Genomic DNA, 19,117 nt, shown 5'->3' with positions numbered 1-19,117 from the left:
CAAAATCTATTGATTCTAAAATTTGTTCCCTGCTATTTTCAACAACACATAAAAAGAGCTTGATCTTATACCATATAACCTTTTATTTAGAGTCGTAATTACCTTGAGCGGTCCCTCAGGCGCGGCACGTCCAGTACGTTGACCTGGATGGTAGCCTCGTCCTTGCCCCTGCTGTTTTCTGCCTTCAGTACGTAAGTGCCGCTGTGTTATCTACCGTATAGTCATAGTTATAGAGTTGTAGTTACCTTGAGCGGTCCCTCGGGCTTAGCAGGTACATCCAGTACGTTGACCTGGATGGTAGCTTCGTCCTAGCCGCTGCTGTTTTCGGCCTTCAGTACGTAAGTGCCGCTGTGTTATCTACCCTATAGTCTTAGTTATAGAGTTGTAGTTACCTCGAGCGGTCCCTCAGGCTTAGCAGCTACATCCAGTACGTTCACCTGGATGGTAGCCTCGTCCTTGCCACTGCTGTTTTCTGCCTTCAGTACGTAAGTGCCGCTTTGTTATCTACCCTATAGTCTTAGTTATAGAGTTGTAGTTACCTTGAGCGGTCCCTCGGGCTTAGCAGCTACATCCAGTACGTTCACCTGGATGGTAGCCTCGTCCTTGCCACTGCTGTTTTCTGCCTTCAGTACGTAAGTGCCGCTTTGTTATCTACCCTATAGTCTTAGTTATAGAGTTGTAGTTACCTTGAGCGGTCCCTCGGGCTTAGCAGGTACATCCAGTACGTTCACCTGGATGGTAGCCTCGTCCTTGCCACTGCTGTTTTCTGCCTTCAGTACGTAAGTGCCGCTGTGTTATCTACCCTATAGTCTTAGTTATAGAGTTGTAGTTACCTTGAGCGGTCCCTCGGGCTTAGCAGGTACATCCAGTACGTTCACCTGGATGGTAGCCTCGTCCTTGCCACTGCTGTTTTCTGCCTTCAGTACGTAAGTGCCGCCGTGTTTGCGTTATCTACCCTATAGTCTTAGTTATAGAGTTGTAGTTACCTTGAGCGGTCCCTCGGGCTTAGCAGGTACATCCAGTACGTTCACCTGGATGGTAGCCTCGTCCTTGCCACTGCTGTTTTCTGCCTTCAGTACGTAAGTGCCGCTGTGTGATCTATCCTATAGTCTTAGTTATAGAGTTGTAGTTACCTTGAGCGGTCCCTCAGGCTTAGCAGGTACATCCGGTACGTTGACCTGGATGGTAGCCTCGTCCTTGCCGCTGCTGTTTTCTGCCTTCAGTACGTAAGTGCCGCTGTGTTATATATCCTATAGTCTTAGTTATAGAGTTGTAGTTACCTTGAGCGGTCCCTCAGGCTTAGCAGGTACATCCAGTACGTTGACCTGGATGGTGGCCTCGTCCTTGCCGCTGCTGTTTTCTGCCTTCAGTACGTAAGTGCCGCTGTGTTATCTACCCTATAGTCTTAGTTATAGAGTTGTAGTTACCTTGAGCGGTCCCTCAGGCTTAGCAGGTACATCCAGTACGTTGACCTGGATGGTAGCCTCGTCCTTGCCGCTGCTGTTTTCGGCTTTCAGTACGTAAGTGTCGCTGTGTTATCTACCCTATAGTCATAGTTATAGAGTTGTAGTTACCTTGAGCGGTCCCTCAGGCTTAGCAGGCACGTCCAGTACGTTGACCTGGATAGTAGCCTCGTCCTTGCCGCTGCTGTTTTCTGCCTTCAGTACGTAAGTGCCGCTGTGTTTGCGAGCAGCCACGATGACTGTTAGCTTGATCTTGTAATCCTCTGCGTCTACGTTGAGATCATCCCGGGTGGCTAGACGCTCCTTGTTGTGGAACCTGAGGGAAGAATTCATATAAGCAAACGGTAGAATCAAATGATAAGCCGTTGAACGCCAAGGCGGCAACTGACACGCGCGGCTACAGTCAATATCAAACATCGTGTACTCAGACTAGATGACGCGCCGCGGGTGGCATTCAAAGGGTAGCTATAGCCAACGGATATTTTCCATTTGTGTCAAAAAATACGCTATATGGTATTACTGATTTTTGACAGGAAGTACCACCCGGAAAATATTGATGTTCTGGCAAATAGTAGACCCGTAACCTACGATTTATAAAAATCTAGGGGTGTCACTTCTTCACAATCGCCAAAAAAAAATCCAGACTCTGTTTAACGCAAGGGCCGACTTACTATGGAAAGCCGACTATGGCCTTTTTGCTAAGGAAAGAAACTAGAGAGAAGGTGGTTTCAGCCACTCCAATAAGCTACCCAAAAACTTATGAGTTCTCACAGTGAGTGAACATAAATCGATCTACATCAACCTACGTATTAAAGAAATTCTTAGTATTCTTTTTCGTATTTCGATATAAGGATGAAATATATTAAATAACGTACCAGGTCTTGGTTGGTGGCGGTTCACCGCTGACCTTGATGTCCAAGCGGATGTTCTGGCCAGCCTTGATGGTAATGTCGCGCATGTTCGTGCGGTCAATCTTCGGCGGCGCTGTAATATAATAAACATAATATTATACATACAGACTGTCAATTATTGTCTAACGAGACACAACTTTTGCTTTAAAATTTGTACATACATACATACATATAATCACGCCTATTTAAGATAAGATAAGATAAGATAAAAAGATAAAAGATAGTTTATTCAAGTAGGCATAATTACAATGCGCTTATGAACGTCAAATAAAGCTAGGTAGACCGGCTCCATTTACCGGCATTTCCCGGAGGGGTAGGCAGAGACCACGGATTTCCATTTGCTACGATCCTGACATACCTCTTTCGCTTCCGTTACTTTCATAACATTCCTCATACACGCTCGCCGGTTTAGGGTGCTCTTGACCTGGCCTTTCTTCAGGATTTCCCCGATCTGATCAGAGAAAGTCCGCCTAGGTCCGCCCCTTCCAACTCCCTCTTCTACTTCTCCCTTATACACTCAATTTGTCAGCCTTCTTACACTCATTATTTCCACGTGTCCAAACCCTCTCAACATACCTTTCAACATTTTTGTCACTACATCTTCGTTCAGTCCACACTTTTCCCTTATCACACTGTTCCTAATTCTATCTTGTAATCTCACACCACACACATTTCTCAACGCTCTCATTTCCACTGCATTAACTTAGCAGATGTTTATGAAGAAGGGAGTAAGTGTATGATAAGTGTACGTACCGAAGCGGTCCTTGGCCAGCAGGTTGTCCGAGGCAGCGGAAGGTTTGCCCGGTCCGGCCTTGTTGACGGCCTTCACACGGAACTGGTAGGTCTTGCCTTCGATCAGATCAGGCACGCGAGCCTCGCACTTGGTGCCGGGGACCTACAGAAGAAAATCGCATAGCTTAGTAAGCTAATATTTCGTCAGGCGACAACCAAAACTCATCATGGCATAAAATAAAACAAAAATCAACCTTGTCTTGTTACAGGTACGGTTCACTATGGCTCTGAATTTGTGGTAGTGATTACTGAGTGTTGGTCTGACGCGTTGTCGTAATTTATTCGACGAATTTATTTAACGAATAAATAAATAAAGTCGTAATAATTTTCAGTCATGATCATTTGTAACCGCCGGTATTACTAACTTGTAAAAATCAGTTACTGTCAAAACACTAGCATTTGGAACACATTGACAAAATCTATTAGAGACACTAAAATAGGATTCGGGCTAGTTTCAAATATTTTTCCATCACGACTTCCAAAACTTTTCGCGAGTATTATATATTACGAGTACATTAAACTAGATCATTTGCTCAATTATTACTTGGCACCGGTTTGGATTTACAACTCGTGCTAAATTCCGCAGGTTTAGAAATACTGTAATGAGCATTTCAATAAAATAAAACCATAATTTGCACATTTGTACATTGTTGTATATATTTTGTGCAATAAAGTTTAAATAAAACCCAATGATTTATAACTCAATATAGGTTATAGGCGTTCCAAAATTGAAGCGCTTACCTTGTGACAAATTGGACAAGTTGCCTTTAGTCGCGGCTGAACAAGCGAGAAATGTGGCGGCTGAACAAGCGAGAAATGTGCACGTGCTAACGAGCTCCCGTACAACGAAAGAGAAAGAGACGACCTTATGTTTAACAACGAGTGTGACAAAGATGGATGGAATGAGAAAATTAATCAAAAATAACAGATTTCTTCGTAGGCACAGAAATAAATATGGAAGTATTTTTTGTGCTCCTCAAGTATGAGTATAACCTATCTATGGTTATATATCAATCAATTCAATCAATTCAATTTATTTATTGCTTACTTTTACATAGGAGCTTAACTTAGGTACAAAAATCGGGTGTGGTACATTGCTATACATATAGATATATTTATACGAGTACTTGTATGGATGTGCAAGGTATAGCGAAAGCAAGCTACCCTCCGTACTAGTGTACACTGTATTACGGCATATAATATCATTGATAAAACCATAATGTCCGTACCTCAGCAGCCTTAACCCATTTGCCGCTGTCGCGGTCTTTCTTCTCCACGATGTAGGCGGTGATGGGCGCTCCGCCGTCGCTGGCGGGCTTCTCCCATTTAAGGTCCACGTGGTCCTTGCTCCAGTCCTTGAACTCGGGCTTGCCTGGGGCGTCCGGCTCGCCTGAGGAAAGAAAAAAAAGGTAAAGCTTTATGTCATATCCGAGTTTTTTGATCCGTCGATTTTTAGGGTTCCGTACCCAAAGGGTAAAAACGGGACCCTATTACTAAGGCTCCGCTGTCCGTCCGTCCGTCCGTCCGTCTGTCACCAGGCTGAACCGTGATGGCTAGACAGTTGAAATTTTCACAGATGATGTATTTCTGTTGCCGCTATAACAACAAATACTAAAAACAGAATAAAATAAAGATTTAAGTGGGGCTCCCATACAACAAACGTGATTTTTGACCGAATTTAAGCAACGTCGGGCGGGGTCAGTACTTGGATGGGTGACCGCTTTTTTGCTTGTTTTTCTCTATTTTTTGTTGATGGTGCGGAACCCTCCGTCGACCTCCTCCTCGACTCGCACTTGGCCGGTTTTTTACCCTTTGGGTACGGAATCCTAAAAAGATGATAAAACTCACCATAAGGATTCTTAGCGGTGGTAGCGGTATCTGTGACAAGCGGCTCGCTTTCGCCCTCGGGATTGACCGCCTTGACCCTGAACAGGTAGTCCTTGCCCTCGTTGAGGCCGGTAACGTCGGCCTCTGGGGTCTTGGTGGTGCAGACTGGGACCCAGCGGCCGGACTCTGTGTCCATGCGTTCGACTACGTAGCTTTCGACGGGTTCGCCGCCGTCGTCTTCTGGCGGCTCCCATTTGAGCTTGCAACCGTCGGCTTTCACGTCAGAAACCTGTAAGATTGTGAACCCGTTAGTTTATAATCTAACGTAGGTTAGGTTAGGTTAGATTATAATCTCCCTACCGTCAGTTTATAATGTAACTAGCGAGATTATAATCTGACGAGTGTTTACAATTTTACGGTGAGAGTTACAAGGGATCAAAATGATATATTTCCGTCAGATTTAGATAACATTAAGGGCCGCTTGCACCATTCAATAACCCGGGGTTAACCGGTTAAACCTGGAATTACCATGGTTACCAGTACAATTCGACACTGGGTTAACGGATTAACCGGTCAACCCCGGGTTAGTGGGACGGTGCAAGTGGGCCTTAGTAAATGAGAGTTCCTTATTCTGTACAATATAATAGTAGTTTGTGTTGCAACAAGGGATCAAAATGATATATATTTCCGTCAAGGGCGTACATTGAATCCTGAATGAAGCGATGGATTCTACAATAGAACCGAACGTGAGGGAATCCTGAACGTAATGGGGGATTCAAGTGTTAACGCCCAAGACGAAATGATTTTGATACCGTGTGACACATACTGCTTTTCACATCAACTATGAGGAAAATAAAAAAATCTTAGTGTTGACACAATCTGATGCTTAAACAGATAATTTAAGCTAAAAAATAATGTGCAAAAAATGTAAAAATAGTGTGCTAGAACAAAAAAGTGTTACTTTGATCCCTCCTAGCAGGGAGGAAAACTGCCACTTTGATCCCTCCTAGCAGGGAAGAAAAAGCTCTTTTCCGAATAGGTGGTGTGAAAAAAATGTTAATGTGACTGTTCATTGGTTCTTGCATGTACAAACGAAACATCCAAAATTTGCCACTGAGATTTGAACCTAAATTGTAGGAAATAGAGTTGATTTTGCGTTGTTTGAAAATTGAACGAAACAAAGCAAAAGCGACTCTGTTCAAATTGAACATGGTTTAAATAACAACGAACTGAATAGGTAGGACCTTGGGCCTTAGGATAATAGGGGAACATTTTTTTTATGTCAAAGGGCATTTGGGATAAAATGGGGCATTATGAGAATCTTTAGGAAGAGGCGACTGCTCTATCCATAAAAATGCAACGCTCATAAATAGGAGGAACATATATTTATGCGGCGTTTTCAAGCTAAAGGTACTACATTGTTGGTTACTTATAAGTATTATTTCTAATTGTTTTCTTTTTTATGGCAGAAGCGCCTTAATGTCAACCGACATTAAGTCGGTATTGTGGATATAAAATAGGTATAAACTAGTTCAGATTGAAAATTAATATAAAATCACGGATTGGAGGAAAAATCTATATTATTGATAGGTACCACCAGAAACGCGCATGTAGCACCTATAGAATTGCAGGCGTCCATAGGCTACGGTGACTGCTTACCACCAGGCAGATCGAGCTTCTTTGCCAGTATAAAAAAAGTATTAAAAAAAAACAACGGGTTGCACTCCGGGAGTGCCGGCAGAAGTGAAAACTCAATGATATTGTAACAGTTTTTCGATCAGGTCACGTGTCCGTCTTACGAATTTTCAATCTGTCGAATCTGTCGGTCACGTGACCTGTCGCGAGTTTAACATTTTTTCCCGACCTCAAAAAGTGCACAGCGCCGCTAAAGAAGTTTTCACTTCAAAAAGAATCAAAAAGCCGATCTCACCTTCAAAGGTCCCTTCGGCTTAGCAGGCTTGCTGACGACCTGGACCTCTATTTCTACGGAGTCGGTTCCGGAGTCGTTCTTGGCGGTCACCAGGTACGTGCCGCCGTCCTTGCGAGTGCACTTCTGCAGCGCGAACGACGTGTGGTAATCCTGGAGACGGAATAAGAATTTTAATTACTATAAAAACAGTCCACAGGTTATTATAGTTCGTTTTTAGGGTTCCGTAGCCAAATGGCAAAAGGGTTCCGTAGCCAAATGGCAAAAAACGGAACCCTTATAGATTCGTCATGTCTGTCTGTCTGTCTGTCTGTCCGTCTGTCCGTCTGTCTGTCCGTCCGTATGTCACAGCCACTTTTCTCCGAAACTATAAGAACTATACTGTTGAAACTTGGTAAGTAGATGTATTCTGTGAACCGCATTAAGATTTTCACACAAAAATAGAAAAAAAACAATAAATTTTTGGGGTTCCCCATACTTCGAACGGAAACTCAAAAATTTTTTTTTCATCAAACTTATACGTGTGGGGTATCTATGGATAGGTCTTCAAAAATGATATTGAGGTTTCTAATATCATTTTTTTCTAAACTGAATAGTTTGCGCGAGAGACACTTCTAAAGTGGTAAAATGTGTGTCCCCCCCCCCTGTAACTTCTAAAATAAGAGAATGATAAAACTAAAAAAAATATATGCGGTACATTACCATGTAAACTTCCACCGAAAATTGGTTTGAACGAGATCTAGTAAGTAGTTTTTTTTTATACGTCATAAATCGCCTAAATACGGAACCCTTCATGGGCGAGTCCGACTCGCACTTGGCCGCTTTTTCTAGCATTAGAAATAAGGTAAACAATCTTGATGTGTCTTTTAATTGAAAAACACATTTTAAAAATAAGTTACGGCAAATATGTAACAATTATGAATCTAATACGATCATTTATATTCTTCTGCTTTCATAAGTAATACGTTACTGATTTTTAAAAAGCGTTTTTTAATTAAAAGACATGTCAAGATCGCTTACCTTCTTTCAAGTCTTTTTCATGCAAAAAAAAACGAACTATAGTTTGTTAAAACTTGAAATATATTTTGAGGTTGCTTTTCCGCGATTAGTTGATAAAATTTGGTTTGGTTTGTGTTGTTTGTTGTGGTAATGAATAGTCTCAAAAAATTCTCTGTGATTGGCCTCCAACAATAACATGTTATGTTTTATAAAGGTTACATTTGCAATACTAAATTAGATTTTAGTTCTTTTTGACATTTGTATGCCAATCGGCAAAACATAGCGCTCAAATGTAACCTAAGACCCATGTATACGTATGTTTTACAAATAAAGCATTCTGATTCTGATTAAAAATAGCGAGATTATGAAATTAGCGTTTTTTTTTCATACTAAAAGCAAGTTCGAAAATAAATAGTCAAATCGTGCTTGAATCACATTCATACATTCATTTATTTACCACAGTTTTTCAATTAGTACTCTTTATTAAAGTAGATGTGTGTGTAATTAATTTCAACTCTCCTGCCGACACCTATTTACAAACTGATAACCCCCTTAAAAATGATAAAAAGACATAACTTCTTTAGAAATGTAATTATACTAATAGGGATGATGACACATGTTGAATTTTATAACAAAATCTAGTAAAATAGATAGCAAATGAGCAATTTATCACAATATTGTGGGTATTAAAAAAAAATGGAAATAATACAAAAATACAGCACCTGAAAGTTTCAAATTTTAAGTTTTTTTTTTAACTTTAACGAAATAAGTAAGGATACCATTCGATTCCTCACATTTTATCCAAAAAAAGATTGTATAGCAACTATATACATAAACGCAATATTTCAACAAAAATGCTATTTTCTTGTTTTGTTCATACTTCAAGATGCGATCTCAGTGACCTTGACGTCACGTTATGTTATGTTCGGAGCGTTTCGTGAGTGAAGTACGACTGTCGGACTTCGACTATCATTTCTGACTTTTGTATTGCTTTAATGCAATGGGTCCTATAGAGACATTTGATCCTAAAAACAAACCTGATTGATTGATACCATAAATGAAATTTGTCATCTAGCTTATTATAGAAAAGGAAGTACAGACTACCACGTTTGGACAGTAAAAAACCATATAAATGCGATATATGCGTACCTTGTTCTCGATCTTAAGCCGCTCCTCCGGCTTAAGCGGCTGCGCGTTGAGGGTCCACGTGATGGCGGGCTCCGGCTCGCCCTTGACGTCGGCCTCGAACTTGAGGGCCTCGCCGACCTTGACCTTGCGCTTTTGAAGGTTCTTGCGGTCGATCTTTGGCGCCACTGTTGATAAAATGGTGAGGTTATGAAATACATACATTTTTTTTATATCCGCAACAGGCTTCGTAATTTTTACACACAATAATACATACATACGTACATATAATCACGCCTATTTCCCGGAGGGGTAGGCAGAGACCACGGATTTTCATTTGCTACGATCCTGACATGAAATACATAGTCGGTAATAAGATTTTCTAAGTAAGAAATTAATTACAAATGCGAAATAAATAAACGGCTATTTTCGGCTTATGCAGTGCGGCTATCGAACCCCTCACGGATAAAAAGAACCAGACTTTTGACAACTATATTTAGGTATATGACTTTGACAAAAGAAAAAGCTTTATTTTGCTCTAGGTGTGAAATTGAAAAGCGTGCAAGGACTTTACGGGTCACGAGTTTTGTAGTATACCGCATGATTGGCATATAAATAAATAATAAATGAATAAATATTATAGGACATTCTTATACAGATTGACTAAGTCCCACAGTAAGCTCAAGAAGGCTTGTGTTGTTGGTACTCAGACGATAAATACAATACAAATACATAAATACATAGAAAACACCCAAGACTCAGCGACATCACACAAATAAATGCCCTTACCGGGATTCGAACCCAGGACCATCGGCTTCACAGGGTCACTATCCACCAGGCCAGACCAGTCGTCAAATGATATGATCATCAGTCGTGATATGATAATAATAACTAACATTGTTTTTCTGAATACCACTCGATTTAACGAAGCGCTGGTGGCCTAGCGGTAAGAGCGTGCGACTTGCAATCCGGAGGTCGCGGGTTCGAACCCCGGCTCGTACCAATGAGTTTTTCGGAACTTATGTACGAAATATCATTTGATATTTACCAGTCGCTTTTCGGTGAAGGAAAACATCGTGAGGAAACCGGACTAATCCCAATACGGGCCTAGTTTACCCTCTGGGTTGGGAGGTCAGATGGCAGTCGCTTTCGTAAAACTAGTGCCCACGCCAATTACTGGGATTAGTTGCCAAGCGGACCCCAGGCTCCCATGAGCCGTGGCAAAATGCCGGGACAACGCGAGGAAGATGATGAAGATTCGATTTAACGACACGAACGCGTCTTTATTGCTTGATAAATAAGATGCTTTTCAGATGGACACTCACGGAATCTCGGCTTGCAGGTGACGGACTTGCTCGGCTCGGAGGGCTCCCCGGGGCCGGCCTTGTTGACGGCGAGGACGCGGAACTCGTACTCGCGCCCCTCGTCGACGTCGGTGACGCGGCCCACGGGCCGGTCGCCTGAGGTCCGGAGGGCCTCTTGCCATGATCTGTCAAGAGGTTGTGGTTACAAATGGCCAGTACTCACGGAATCTCGGCTTGCAGGTGACGGACTTGCTCGGCTCGGAGGGCTCCCCGGGGCCGGCCTTGTTGACGGCGAGGACGCGGAACTCGTACTCGTGTCCCTCCTCGACGTCGGTCACGCGGCCTACGGGCCGGTCGCCTGATGTACGGAGGGCCTCTTGCCATGATCTGTCAAGAGGTTGTGGTTACAAATGGCCAGTACTCACGGAATCTCGGCTTGCAGGTGACGGACTTGCTCGGCTCGGAGGGCTCCCCGGGGCCGGCCTTGTTGACGGCGAGGACGCGGAACTCGTACTCGTGTCCCTCCTCGACGTCGGTGACGCGGCCCACGGGCCGGTCGCCTGAGGTACGGAGGGCCTCTTGCCATGATCTGTCAAGAGGTTGTGGTTACAAATTGTTGCCAACATAAGGAATATAATTGTTTTTTCGCATCTGTGGTACAGCTAGTAAACCACGCATTGTGTTATGTTTTATTATCTGTGTATTCTTGTGTCTGGAGGGCGTACTCTGGAGTGCCAAGTGGCGGAAGACCGTCTGGACGCCCTAGGTACCGCTGGAGAGATGAAGTGCAGAAATACTTTAGGGAACTCGGCGCCGTCGACTGGACAGAAACGGCTTTGGACAGAGTAGCATGGCGGTCTTTGGTGTCTGAGGCCAAGATCCACTTCGGGTCGTTGCGCCACAGCATTAAGTAAGTAACATGAATGAAACACGAGGTCTCCTAAAGGTTTATATTGCAACAGCGGTCTTACCGTTCACCCTTCTCCCTCTTCTGGATGATGTAGCCAGTGATGGGCGCACCACCATCCTCCTTGGGCGGAAACTTCAGGTCCCATAGTTGACTGTGGATACTACAACAGGTGTGGTAAAAATTGTCTTACCGTCCACCCTTCTCCCTCTTCTGGATGATGTAGCCAGTGATGGGCGCACCACCATCCTCCTTGGGCGGAGATTTCAGATCCCATAGTTGACTGTGGGTTTACAACAGAGGTTTGGTAAAAATTGACTTACCGTCCACCCTTCTCCCTCTTCTGGATGATGTAGCCAGTGATGGGCGCACCACCATCCTCCTTGGGCGGAGACTGCAGGTCCCATAGTTGACTTTGGGTACTACAACAGGTTTGGTAAAGATTGTCTTACCGTCCACCCTTCTCCCTCTTCTGGATGATGTAGCCAGTGATGGGCGCACCACCATCCTCCTTGGGCGGAGACTGCAGGTCCCATAGTTGACTTTGGGTACTACAACAGGTTTGGTAAAGATTGTCTTACCGTCCACCCTTCTCCCTCTTCTGGATGATGTAGCCAGTGATGGGCGCACCACCATCCTCCTTGGGCGGAGACTGCAGGTCCCATAGTTGACTGTGGGTACTACAACAGGTTTGGTAAAGATTGTCTTACCGTCCACCCTTCTCCCTCTTCTGGATGATGTAGCCAGTGATGGGCGCACCACCATCCTCCTTGGGCGGAGACTGCAGGTCCCATAGTTGACTTTGGGTACTACAACAGGTTTGGTAAAGATTGTCTTACCGTCCACCCTTCTCCCTCTTCTGGATGATGTAGCCAGTGATGGGCGCACCACCATCCTCCTTGGGCGGAGACCATTCCAGGTCCACGAAGTCCTTGTCCCAGTTCCTCGGCTCGGGCCTGCCGGGCTTGCCGGGCTCGTCTGTAGAATTAATTAAATTTTAGTTTCACAAATTCCACATTTTTTTTTTCAAATATATTTATAAATATTGGTATAGCTTTGATAGCCAACTGGTATTTTTATTTCATGAAAATAACATCGTTATATGCAAAGAAAAAATGAAAATTTAAACGATACATTAGTGTGGCTTTGTGACGTCATCATAGCAGTGCACAAAGAAACGTCAATGTGAAGTGCAAATTGAACACATATTTTTGCTATAGTGACGTCACTCGTGAGAGAAAATGGCGGTCGGCGTTTGCAGTCACGTGACATAAGAATAATAAAACTACGATTATATTGAGCTTGTAAGTATTCTGGCCTCGTTGATAATGACCTTGGCTTCTCCGTTTTGAGCTCTTCGGACTCGCCTTCCTTGTGTTGACGGCCTTGACACGGAACTAGTACGGCTTGCCCTCCTGCGGGCCGGTGATATTGGCTTTAGGACTTACCGAACGGATTCTTAGCGATGATAGGCTTCTCGGTCTCGAGCTCTTCGGACTCGCCTTCCTTGTTGACGGCCTTGACGCGGAACTTGTACGGCTTTCCTTCCTGCAGGCCGGTGATGTTGGCCTTGCAGTCCTTGGCCGTGCCGCATGGGACCCATTGCCCTGAACAAAACATTTATTCATGAAATAAAGCTATTAAAACGGATTATATATCGCGTATATCGAATTTATACTATATCCCGACGTTTCGAACCCTTTGCAGCGTTCGCGGTCAACAGGTGACATATTTTTTGTATTGGGCGATAATATTCATGAGAAACATTACGTTGCACGATTTCTTCGATATTGCAGTGTCCATCACTTTAAATATCGTAAACTGTTCTAATGTTGGACCCCGTCAAAGGATTGACCCCTTCAACCTTATGCAAAAGCAGCAATGGTGAATTTTCTACCAAAATACGGGCAATGACATTAAAGATCCAATCATTAGGTACTGGGGTAGTTTACCATTAATCATCTTATTCTCGGATTAGCAGAAAATTTATATTATTTTATTTTATTTGTGAAAAACTCTTGCGGGCTGAAAAACTCAAGAGACCCCAAAACGCTCACAAGATAATATATACAAGATAAAATTACCATACAAACAATGTCAACTTACCTATAGCACATGAAATTATTTAAAATTATTATATAAAAGTTATTATATAAAATTAAATTAAACGAAATGACGCCAAATTACAATTGAATAAATGTGAAATTACAATTAAATTAAATTACGTCAAATAACAGGGGAATAAATATAATATGTTTTTATTCCACGGACACGGTACAAAAACATAAGTTGTATATAAATCAGGGATGTTGCGGATGCAGATTTTTTGAGATCCGCGGATGCGGATGCGGATATTTAAAGGCTCACATCCGCGGATGCGGATGTCAAGATTAGGTACTTAGAAAACATCAAATATTACATTTTTAGTATTTTTTTATTAAAAAAAACGAAACGTTTAGTATTTGAGCAAGAATATAGGTGCGTTATATTTAATAAACAGTAACTTGGCCGACTTTTCTGGATCTAGACGATTTCGTTATAGGTAATGACGAAATTACCTAGCACTTACGCCGCCGCTAAGACGTTCCTGTACCGACTTGTTCGACATCCGCATCCGCATAAGCTCCGCATCGATTTTATGCGGATGCGGATGCAGATGCGGATGTTGAAAATAATGCGGAAGTTCCGCGGTTGCGGATGCGGATGCGGATGTTCGCAACATCCCTGATATAAATATAGGTAACTTACCGGTGAGCGGATCAAGTTTCTCGATCTCATAGTACTCGACGGGCGATCCGCCATCGTCCTCTGGCTTCTGCCATGTGAGCGTGCAGCCGTGCTTTGTGACGTCAGCGACCTCGAGCGGGCCTTTAGGCTTGGATGGCTTGCCTGAAAACGGTCCATAGTTTTAGTCATTTTATCCATAACCTGTGTTGAATGGTTGAGTTTTTTTTATAATATTGGAACTCCAGGTTTTGAATTAGAACAGTAACTTTGGACGGCTTGTCTCTAGGATATTGATTCTTCAATTTCAGATCTTTGCTTTCAATTCTTTATATATACTATCATTAAAATATTTTGCGATAATAAGAGCGTCAATCTGGCAGTATATATTTTCGAATAAAAACAATTTTCCAAATTGGAAATATCAAAATTAGATGAGAAATGACGGAGTTTCTAGATTGAAAAATTAAATGAAAATGTAAAATTACACCTTTTCTGTTAACATTGGTAGAAAACCAGCACAAATAGCCAAGCAACTCTGGTGTGTTACATCTATTATTTACTATAAAACGATTATATTCAATTATGCAGCTTAAAAAGGTCGCAAATTAATGCACCTTGTGATTAAAAAAAAGGGTAACCAAAACTCACCAAGAATAGTAATCTCGACTTCAGCCTCATCCTCACCAACTTCATTCTTGGCCTTAATCACATACTTCCCAGTATTAGCCCTCTTGCTCTTGGTCATCAAGAACTTGGTGTTATAATCAATGTTGATGATCTCCAAGTTCTCCGGAGTGCCGGTCTTGATCTCCTCGCCCTTGAAGAACCAGGTGACTGTGGCCGGGGGCTCACCGAAGACCTTGATGTCCAGGGAGACCGGGAGGCCGGCCTTGACGGAGACGGGGTTGAGGTTGGTGCGGTCGATTCTTGGTTTCACTGTAGGAAAAAAATAGGTAAGGTATTCGAAAGACAGTAAAATGGCCCGACAAAATGGCGTCTTACACAACAAAACTTTTACAATGGAATTATCAACTGTACCTGTTTAAAACAATTACTCTATTATAATTAACCACGTGAGACTCAAGACTGTTAGCCTTTGCAAATGACTCTAGATATGACTCTACAATTATAGAACGCACAAGTCGAGTAATTATCCGCTTTCATAATGCAAGTGATCCGTATCACACAAAAATCTAAACAACTGACAGTTTTAGAGAATAGGCTACTTTCCTTCTAGTCAAATCAGCTTCTTTTTTAGAACTGTCAAAACGATCTGCTGATATATGAAAACGTAAATAGTGACGTCACGGTCAACTCATCCACTTTTTATATTTCAGTCCGATTTATTAAATAGATATTGTGTTTAAAAATAACTGCTATCTATGTTTTTCTAATAATTATCTGGTGCTTTATTTCGTTCACGGTGTGAAATAATTTATTTTAAGTAGAGGAAAGTACCCAATTATAACTTTTTTTGCAGTATTTTTACAACAGGAAATATTAAAGCTGTACTTACAGAATCGGGCCTTAGCGGTGTGCCAGTTAGTGTTTTCAGAAGGCTCGGATTGTCCGGCCTTGTTTACCGCTCGCACTCTGAACTGGTATTGGCTACCCTCCTCCAGTTTAGGTACTGTGCCTTGGCACACGTTGCCTTGGATCTCGGCAGCCTGTGGAAAAAAGATGGGATAAGTTTTTGTAATATTTCGGAATGTTGTAACTTTCTTTTTGAATCACTAGACTTATATCCGGTTTCGGTTTGACGACCGGTCTGGCCTAGTGGGTAGTGACCCTGCCTGTGAAGCCGCGGTCCTGGGTTCGAATCCTAGTAAGGGCATTTATTTGTGTGATGAGCACAGATATCTGTTCCTGAGTCATGGTTGTTTTCTATGTATTTAAGTATTTGTATATTATATATATCGTTGTCTGAGTACCCACAACACAAGCCTTCTTGAGCTTACTGTGGGGCTTAGTCAATTTGTGTAAGAAAGTCCTATAATATTTATTTATTTATTTATTTATATCGACCGGGATATGAACCGTGATTACCTTTTGTATTGTTTTTGAGCTCCCGACATTTCGACGCAGTTACATGCATCTTGTTCACAATACAAAAGGTAATCACGGTTCATATCCCGGTCGATATAAGTCTAGCGAAACTAACCGTGAATCATTCAAAACTGTTTCTTTTAGAATGTTTAATGATCCTAGTATTCCTAGTCTAGTACTCGAACATGCTGTTTATATCCCCGTATAGGCCCGTTTCTCAAAAGCTCGTAACTTGTAATACAAGTGGTAATCCTGTTCTAACAAAAGCTGTCAAAAAGTGACATCCGCTTGTATTACTAGTTACAAGTTTTTGAGAAACGGGCCCCTGTTCTTCCTGCGTCTAGTTTGACCTATACGCCTCACGACTCGTAGCATATGTAATTATAGCAATATAGATAATCATTCCATGTTGGTTGCCTTTATGTGTCCTCTAACTAAGGGTGGTATTCCATAAGGGTGGTAATTTTAATGTTATATAAGAACTGAATAATGCTTGACCTGTAATATTTAAAATATTATGAATAATGTCTATGTCCACCTGTCCAATGTCTTAGTCCAATGTGTGTTGCCTCTCACATTTTGTTTGATGAGACAGTGAGACGCAATGAAAAAGGAAAAATAAATCATCAACTAACCTTAACAAACTCTCCCGTGTCCCTATCCATCTTCTCAATAATGTACCCAGTGATGGGCGCTCCGTTGTCCCTGATCGGGGGCTCCCACTTGAGCTTGGCGCTTTTCTCGTCCCAATCCACGATGTCCGGGAGCCCGGGCGCCGCGGGCACGTCATACGGATTCTTGGCTAGGACCCCGTGGTCGGTCTCCAAGGGCTCGGATTCTCCTTCCTCGTTGAGGGCCTTGACCCTGAACTGGTAGGTGTGGCCAGGCTCTAGGCCTGTGGGACAATGAAACATAGTGTCATAAGTCATAAGTTATTTATTTGCGAAAGATAGGGTATACATATGATGTTACATTTCATAGTTAAGTGAGCCAAGCTACCTTGTCACACAGTGACATGCAAATTGTATGCCTAATAGTAAACATGCACTTAGATAATCTAAAATTAATTCATATGTATTTACATAACAATAATATTAATATACAAAATAACAAAATTTAAGACTAATTATTTGGTATTATACGAATTAATTGAGATGTCACAGATTGTCAAAGGACGGTCTCATTTCAAACGTAGACAGAGAGAAACGTAGACTAGTACTATGCTCCGAGTCGTAATTAGATTCCAAAAAAAGTAAGAGAATGTTGCCACTGCAATAATTTGATTGTAAAATAGTAAATTCCTTTTTATAAATAAACACGCTAAGATAATTTATTTATTGGTAATTTTACTCCTACGATTTAAAAAAGTACTTTTATTTACTTATTTTTACATAAATACAAGACGCGCTAGTAAAAAGTGGCAACATTGTCTTACTTTTTTTGGAATCTAATTACGACTCGGAGTTTAGTGTAAGACATAGATAGTATGATTGATATAGCACCCAAAAGAAGAGGATGAGTATAGTTTTCCTGGTTCTTACTGACTGACAAATTGGTTCGACCAACTATAGTTTGTAAAGTGTGACTGAGAATACGATATACTAACTTGTGTGTTTACGTGGCAAGGCTGTTTGTTGTGTATACCTACAATGTTGGCTGGCTGGTAATTTTAGATATGACCGTCGAGACCGAATTAGGTAAACGGAATAGTGTAAATACCATAAGACTTGTAATCGCTAAAAGGTTTTGAAGATGTAAAAACTAAAGTCTTTATGTGGGCTTCTATTTTGAGCCTCTTGAGACCCAGAAGCGTTTGTTTTGTTATTGAATTTAGAACCCTTTGTACTCAATAAAAGTTCAAAATGGATTTTGGAATATTTACAAAAATCTGCACACTGGGTCTTAGGAGGATAAATATATAACTTGTAGAAAGAATTGTCTTAAACTGGCGCAGTCTGTAAGAGGCTGCTTAAAATTGCTCATTTACTGACCAGTAAACCCTACCCTTGGATTTACCAGTGACAGTAGCCAGTGTGTTTGGGCTTTTTACTTACAATCTTATAGTTGTAATGTCCTATTGGCGCAGTCGGTAGGATGACGCTGGAATATGACCATTCACTGCTCAGCTATAAAGCATACTTTCGCCTGAATTTCAACATACCAGTGACAGTAGCCTCCGTAGCATCCGGCTCGACAGTGCCAGCGGGCACCCATTTGCCAGTAACCACGTCCATCTTCTCAACCACCTATGCGCCGAGAGGCAGCCCTTTGGTATGCTTGGGCTTTTTACTTACAATGTTATAGTTGTAATGTCCTATTGGCGCAGTCGGTAGGATGACGCTGGAATTTGACCGTTCACTGCTCAGCTATAAAGCATACTTTCGCCTGAATTCAACGTACCAGTGACAGTAGCCTCAGTAGCATCCGGCTCCACCGTGCCAGCTGGCACCCATTTGCCAGTAACCACGTCCATCTGCTCAACTACGTATGCGCTGAGAGGCAGCCTTGCAGTGTGTTTGGGCTTTTTACTTACAATCTTATAGTTGTAATGTCCTATTGGCGCAGTCGGTAGGATGACGCTGGAATTTGACCGTTCACTGCTCAGCTATAAAGTATACTTTCGCCTGAATTCAACGTACCAGTGACAGTAGCCTCCGTAGCATCCGGCTCGACAGTGCCAGCGGGCACCCATTTGCCAGTAACCACGTCCATCTTCTCAACGACGTATGCGCTGAGAGGCAACCTTGCAGTGTGTTTGGGCTTTTTACTTACAATCTTATAGTTGTAATGTCCTATTGGCGCAGTCGGTAGGATGACGCTGGAATTTGACCGTTCACTGCTCAGCTATAAAGTATACTTTCGCCTGAATTCAACGTACCAGTGACAGTAGCCTCAGTAGCGTCCGGCTCCACCGTACCAGCCGGCACCCATTTGCCAGTAACCACGTCCATTTTCTCAACCACGTATGCGCTGAGAGGTAGGCCTCCGGTGTGCTTGGGCTTCTTCCACGCGAGCTTCACGTGGTCGGCGTGGACATCGGACACTTCGAGTGGGCCTTCGGGTTTGCCTGGCTTGTCTGTCGGAGAAAA

General features: G+C 42.4%; 1 protein-coding gene across 1 annotated transcript in view; it reads right to left on the bottom strand.

Annotated features, from left to right (window-relative positions):
* The window catches only part of LOC134658315 (twitchin), a 178,540-nt gene that overhangs the window by 79,920 nt on the left and 79,503 nt on the right, over positions 1 to 19,117 (bottom strand). The window contains exons 80-94 of the mRNA XM_063513946.1: positions 18,907 to 19,104; positions 16,664 to 16,923; positions 15,499 to 15,649; positions 14,631 to 14,918; positions 14,004 to 14,144; positions 12,704 to 12,862; positions 12,095 to 12,233; positions 10,774 to 10,937; positions 9,069 to 9,232; positions 6,924 to 7,073; positions 5,015 to 5,282; positions 4,396 to 4,556; positions 3,128 to 3,269; positions 2,339 to 2,447; positions 1,575 to 1,779 (exon numbers count right to left, since the gene is read on the bottom strand). Of these exons, the coding sequence (XP_063370016.1) occupies positions 1,575 to 1,779; positions 2,339 to 2,447; positions 3,128 to 3,269; positions 4,396 to 4,556; positions 5,015 to 5,282; positions 6,924 to 7,073; positions 9,069 to 9,232; positions 10,774 to 10,937; positions 12,095 to 12,233; positions 12,704 to 12,862; positions 14,004 to 14,144; positions 14,631 to 14,918; positions 15,499 to 15,649; positions 16,664 to 16,923; positions 18,907 to 19,104 (2,699 nt within the window). The remainder of the gene's footprint in view (positions 1 to 1,574; positions 1,780 to 2,338; positions 2,448 to 3,127; positions 3,270 to 4,395; positions 4,557 to 5,014; positions 5,283 to 6,923; positions 7,074 to 9,068; positions 9,233 to 10,773; positions 10,938 to 12,094; positions 12,234 to 12,703; positions 12,863 to 14,003; positions 14,145 to 14,630; positions 14,919 to 15,498; positions 15,650 to 16,663; positions 16,924 to 18,906; positions 19,105 to 19,117) is intronic.

The sequence above is a fragment of the Cydia amplana genome, chromosome 22 (genome assembly GCF_948474715.1).
Source record: "Cydia amplana chromosome 22, ilCydAmpl1.1, whole genome shotgun sequence".
In the NCBI taxonomy this organism is placed as follows: Eukaryota; Metazoa; Arthropoda; class Insecta; order Lepidoptera; family Tortricidae; genus Cydia; species Cydia amplana.
This window is presented reverse-complemented; position numbering and strand designations above follow the sequence as displayed.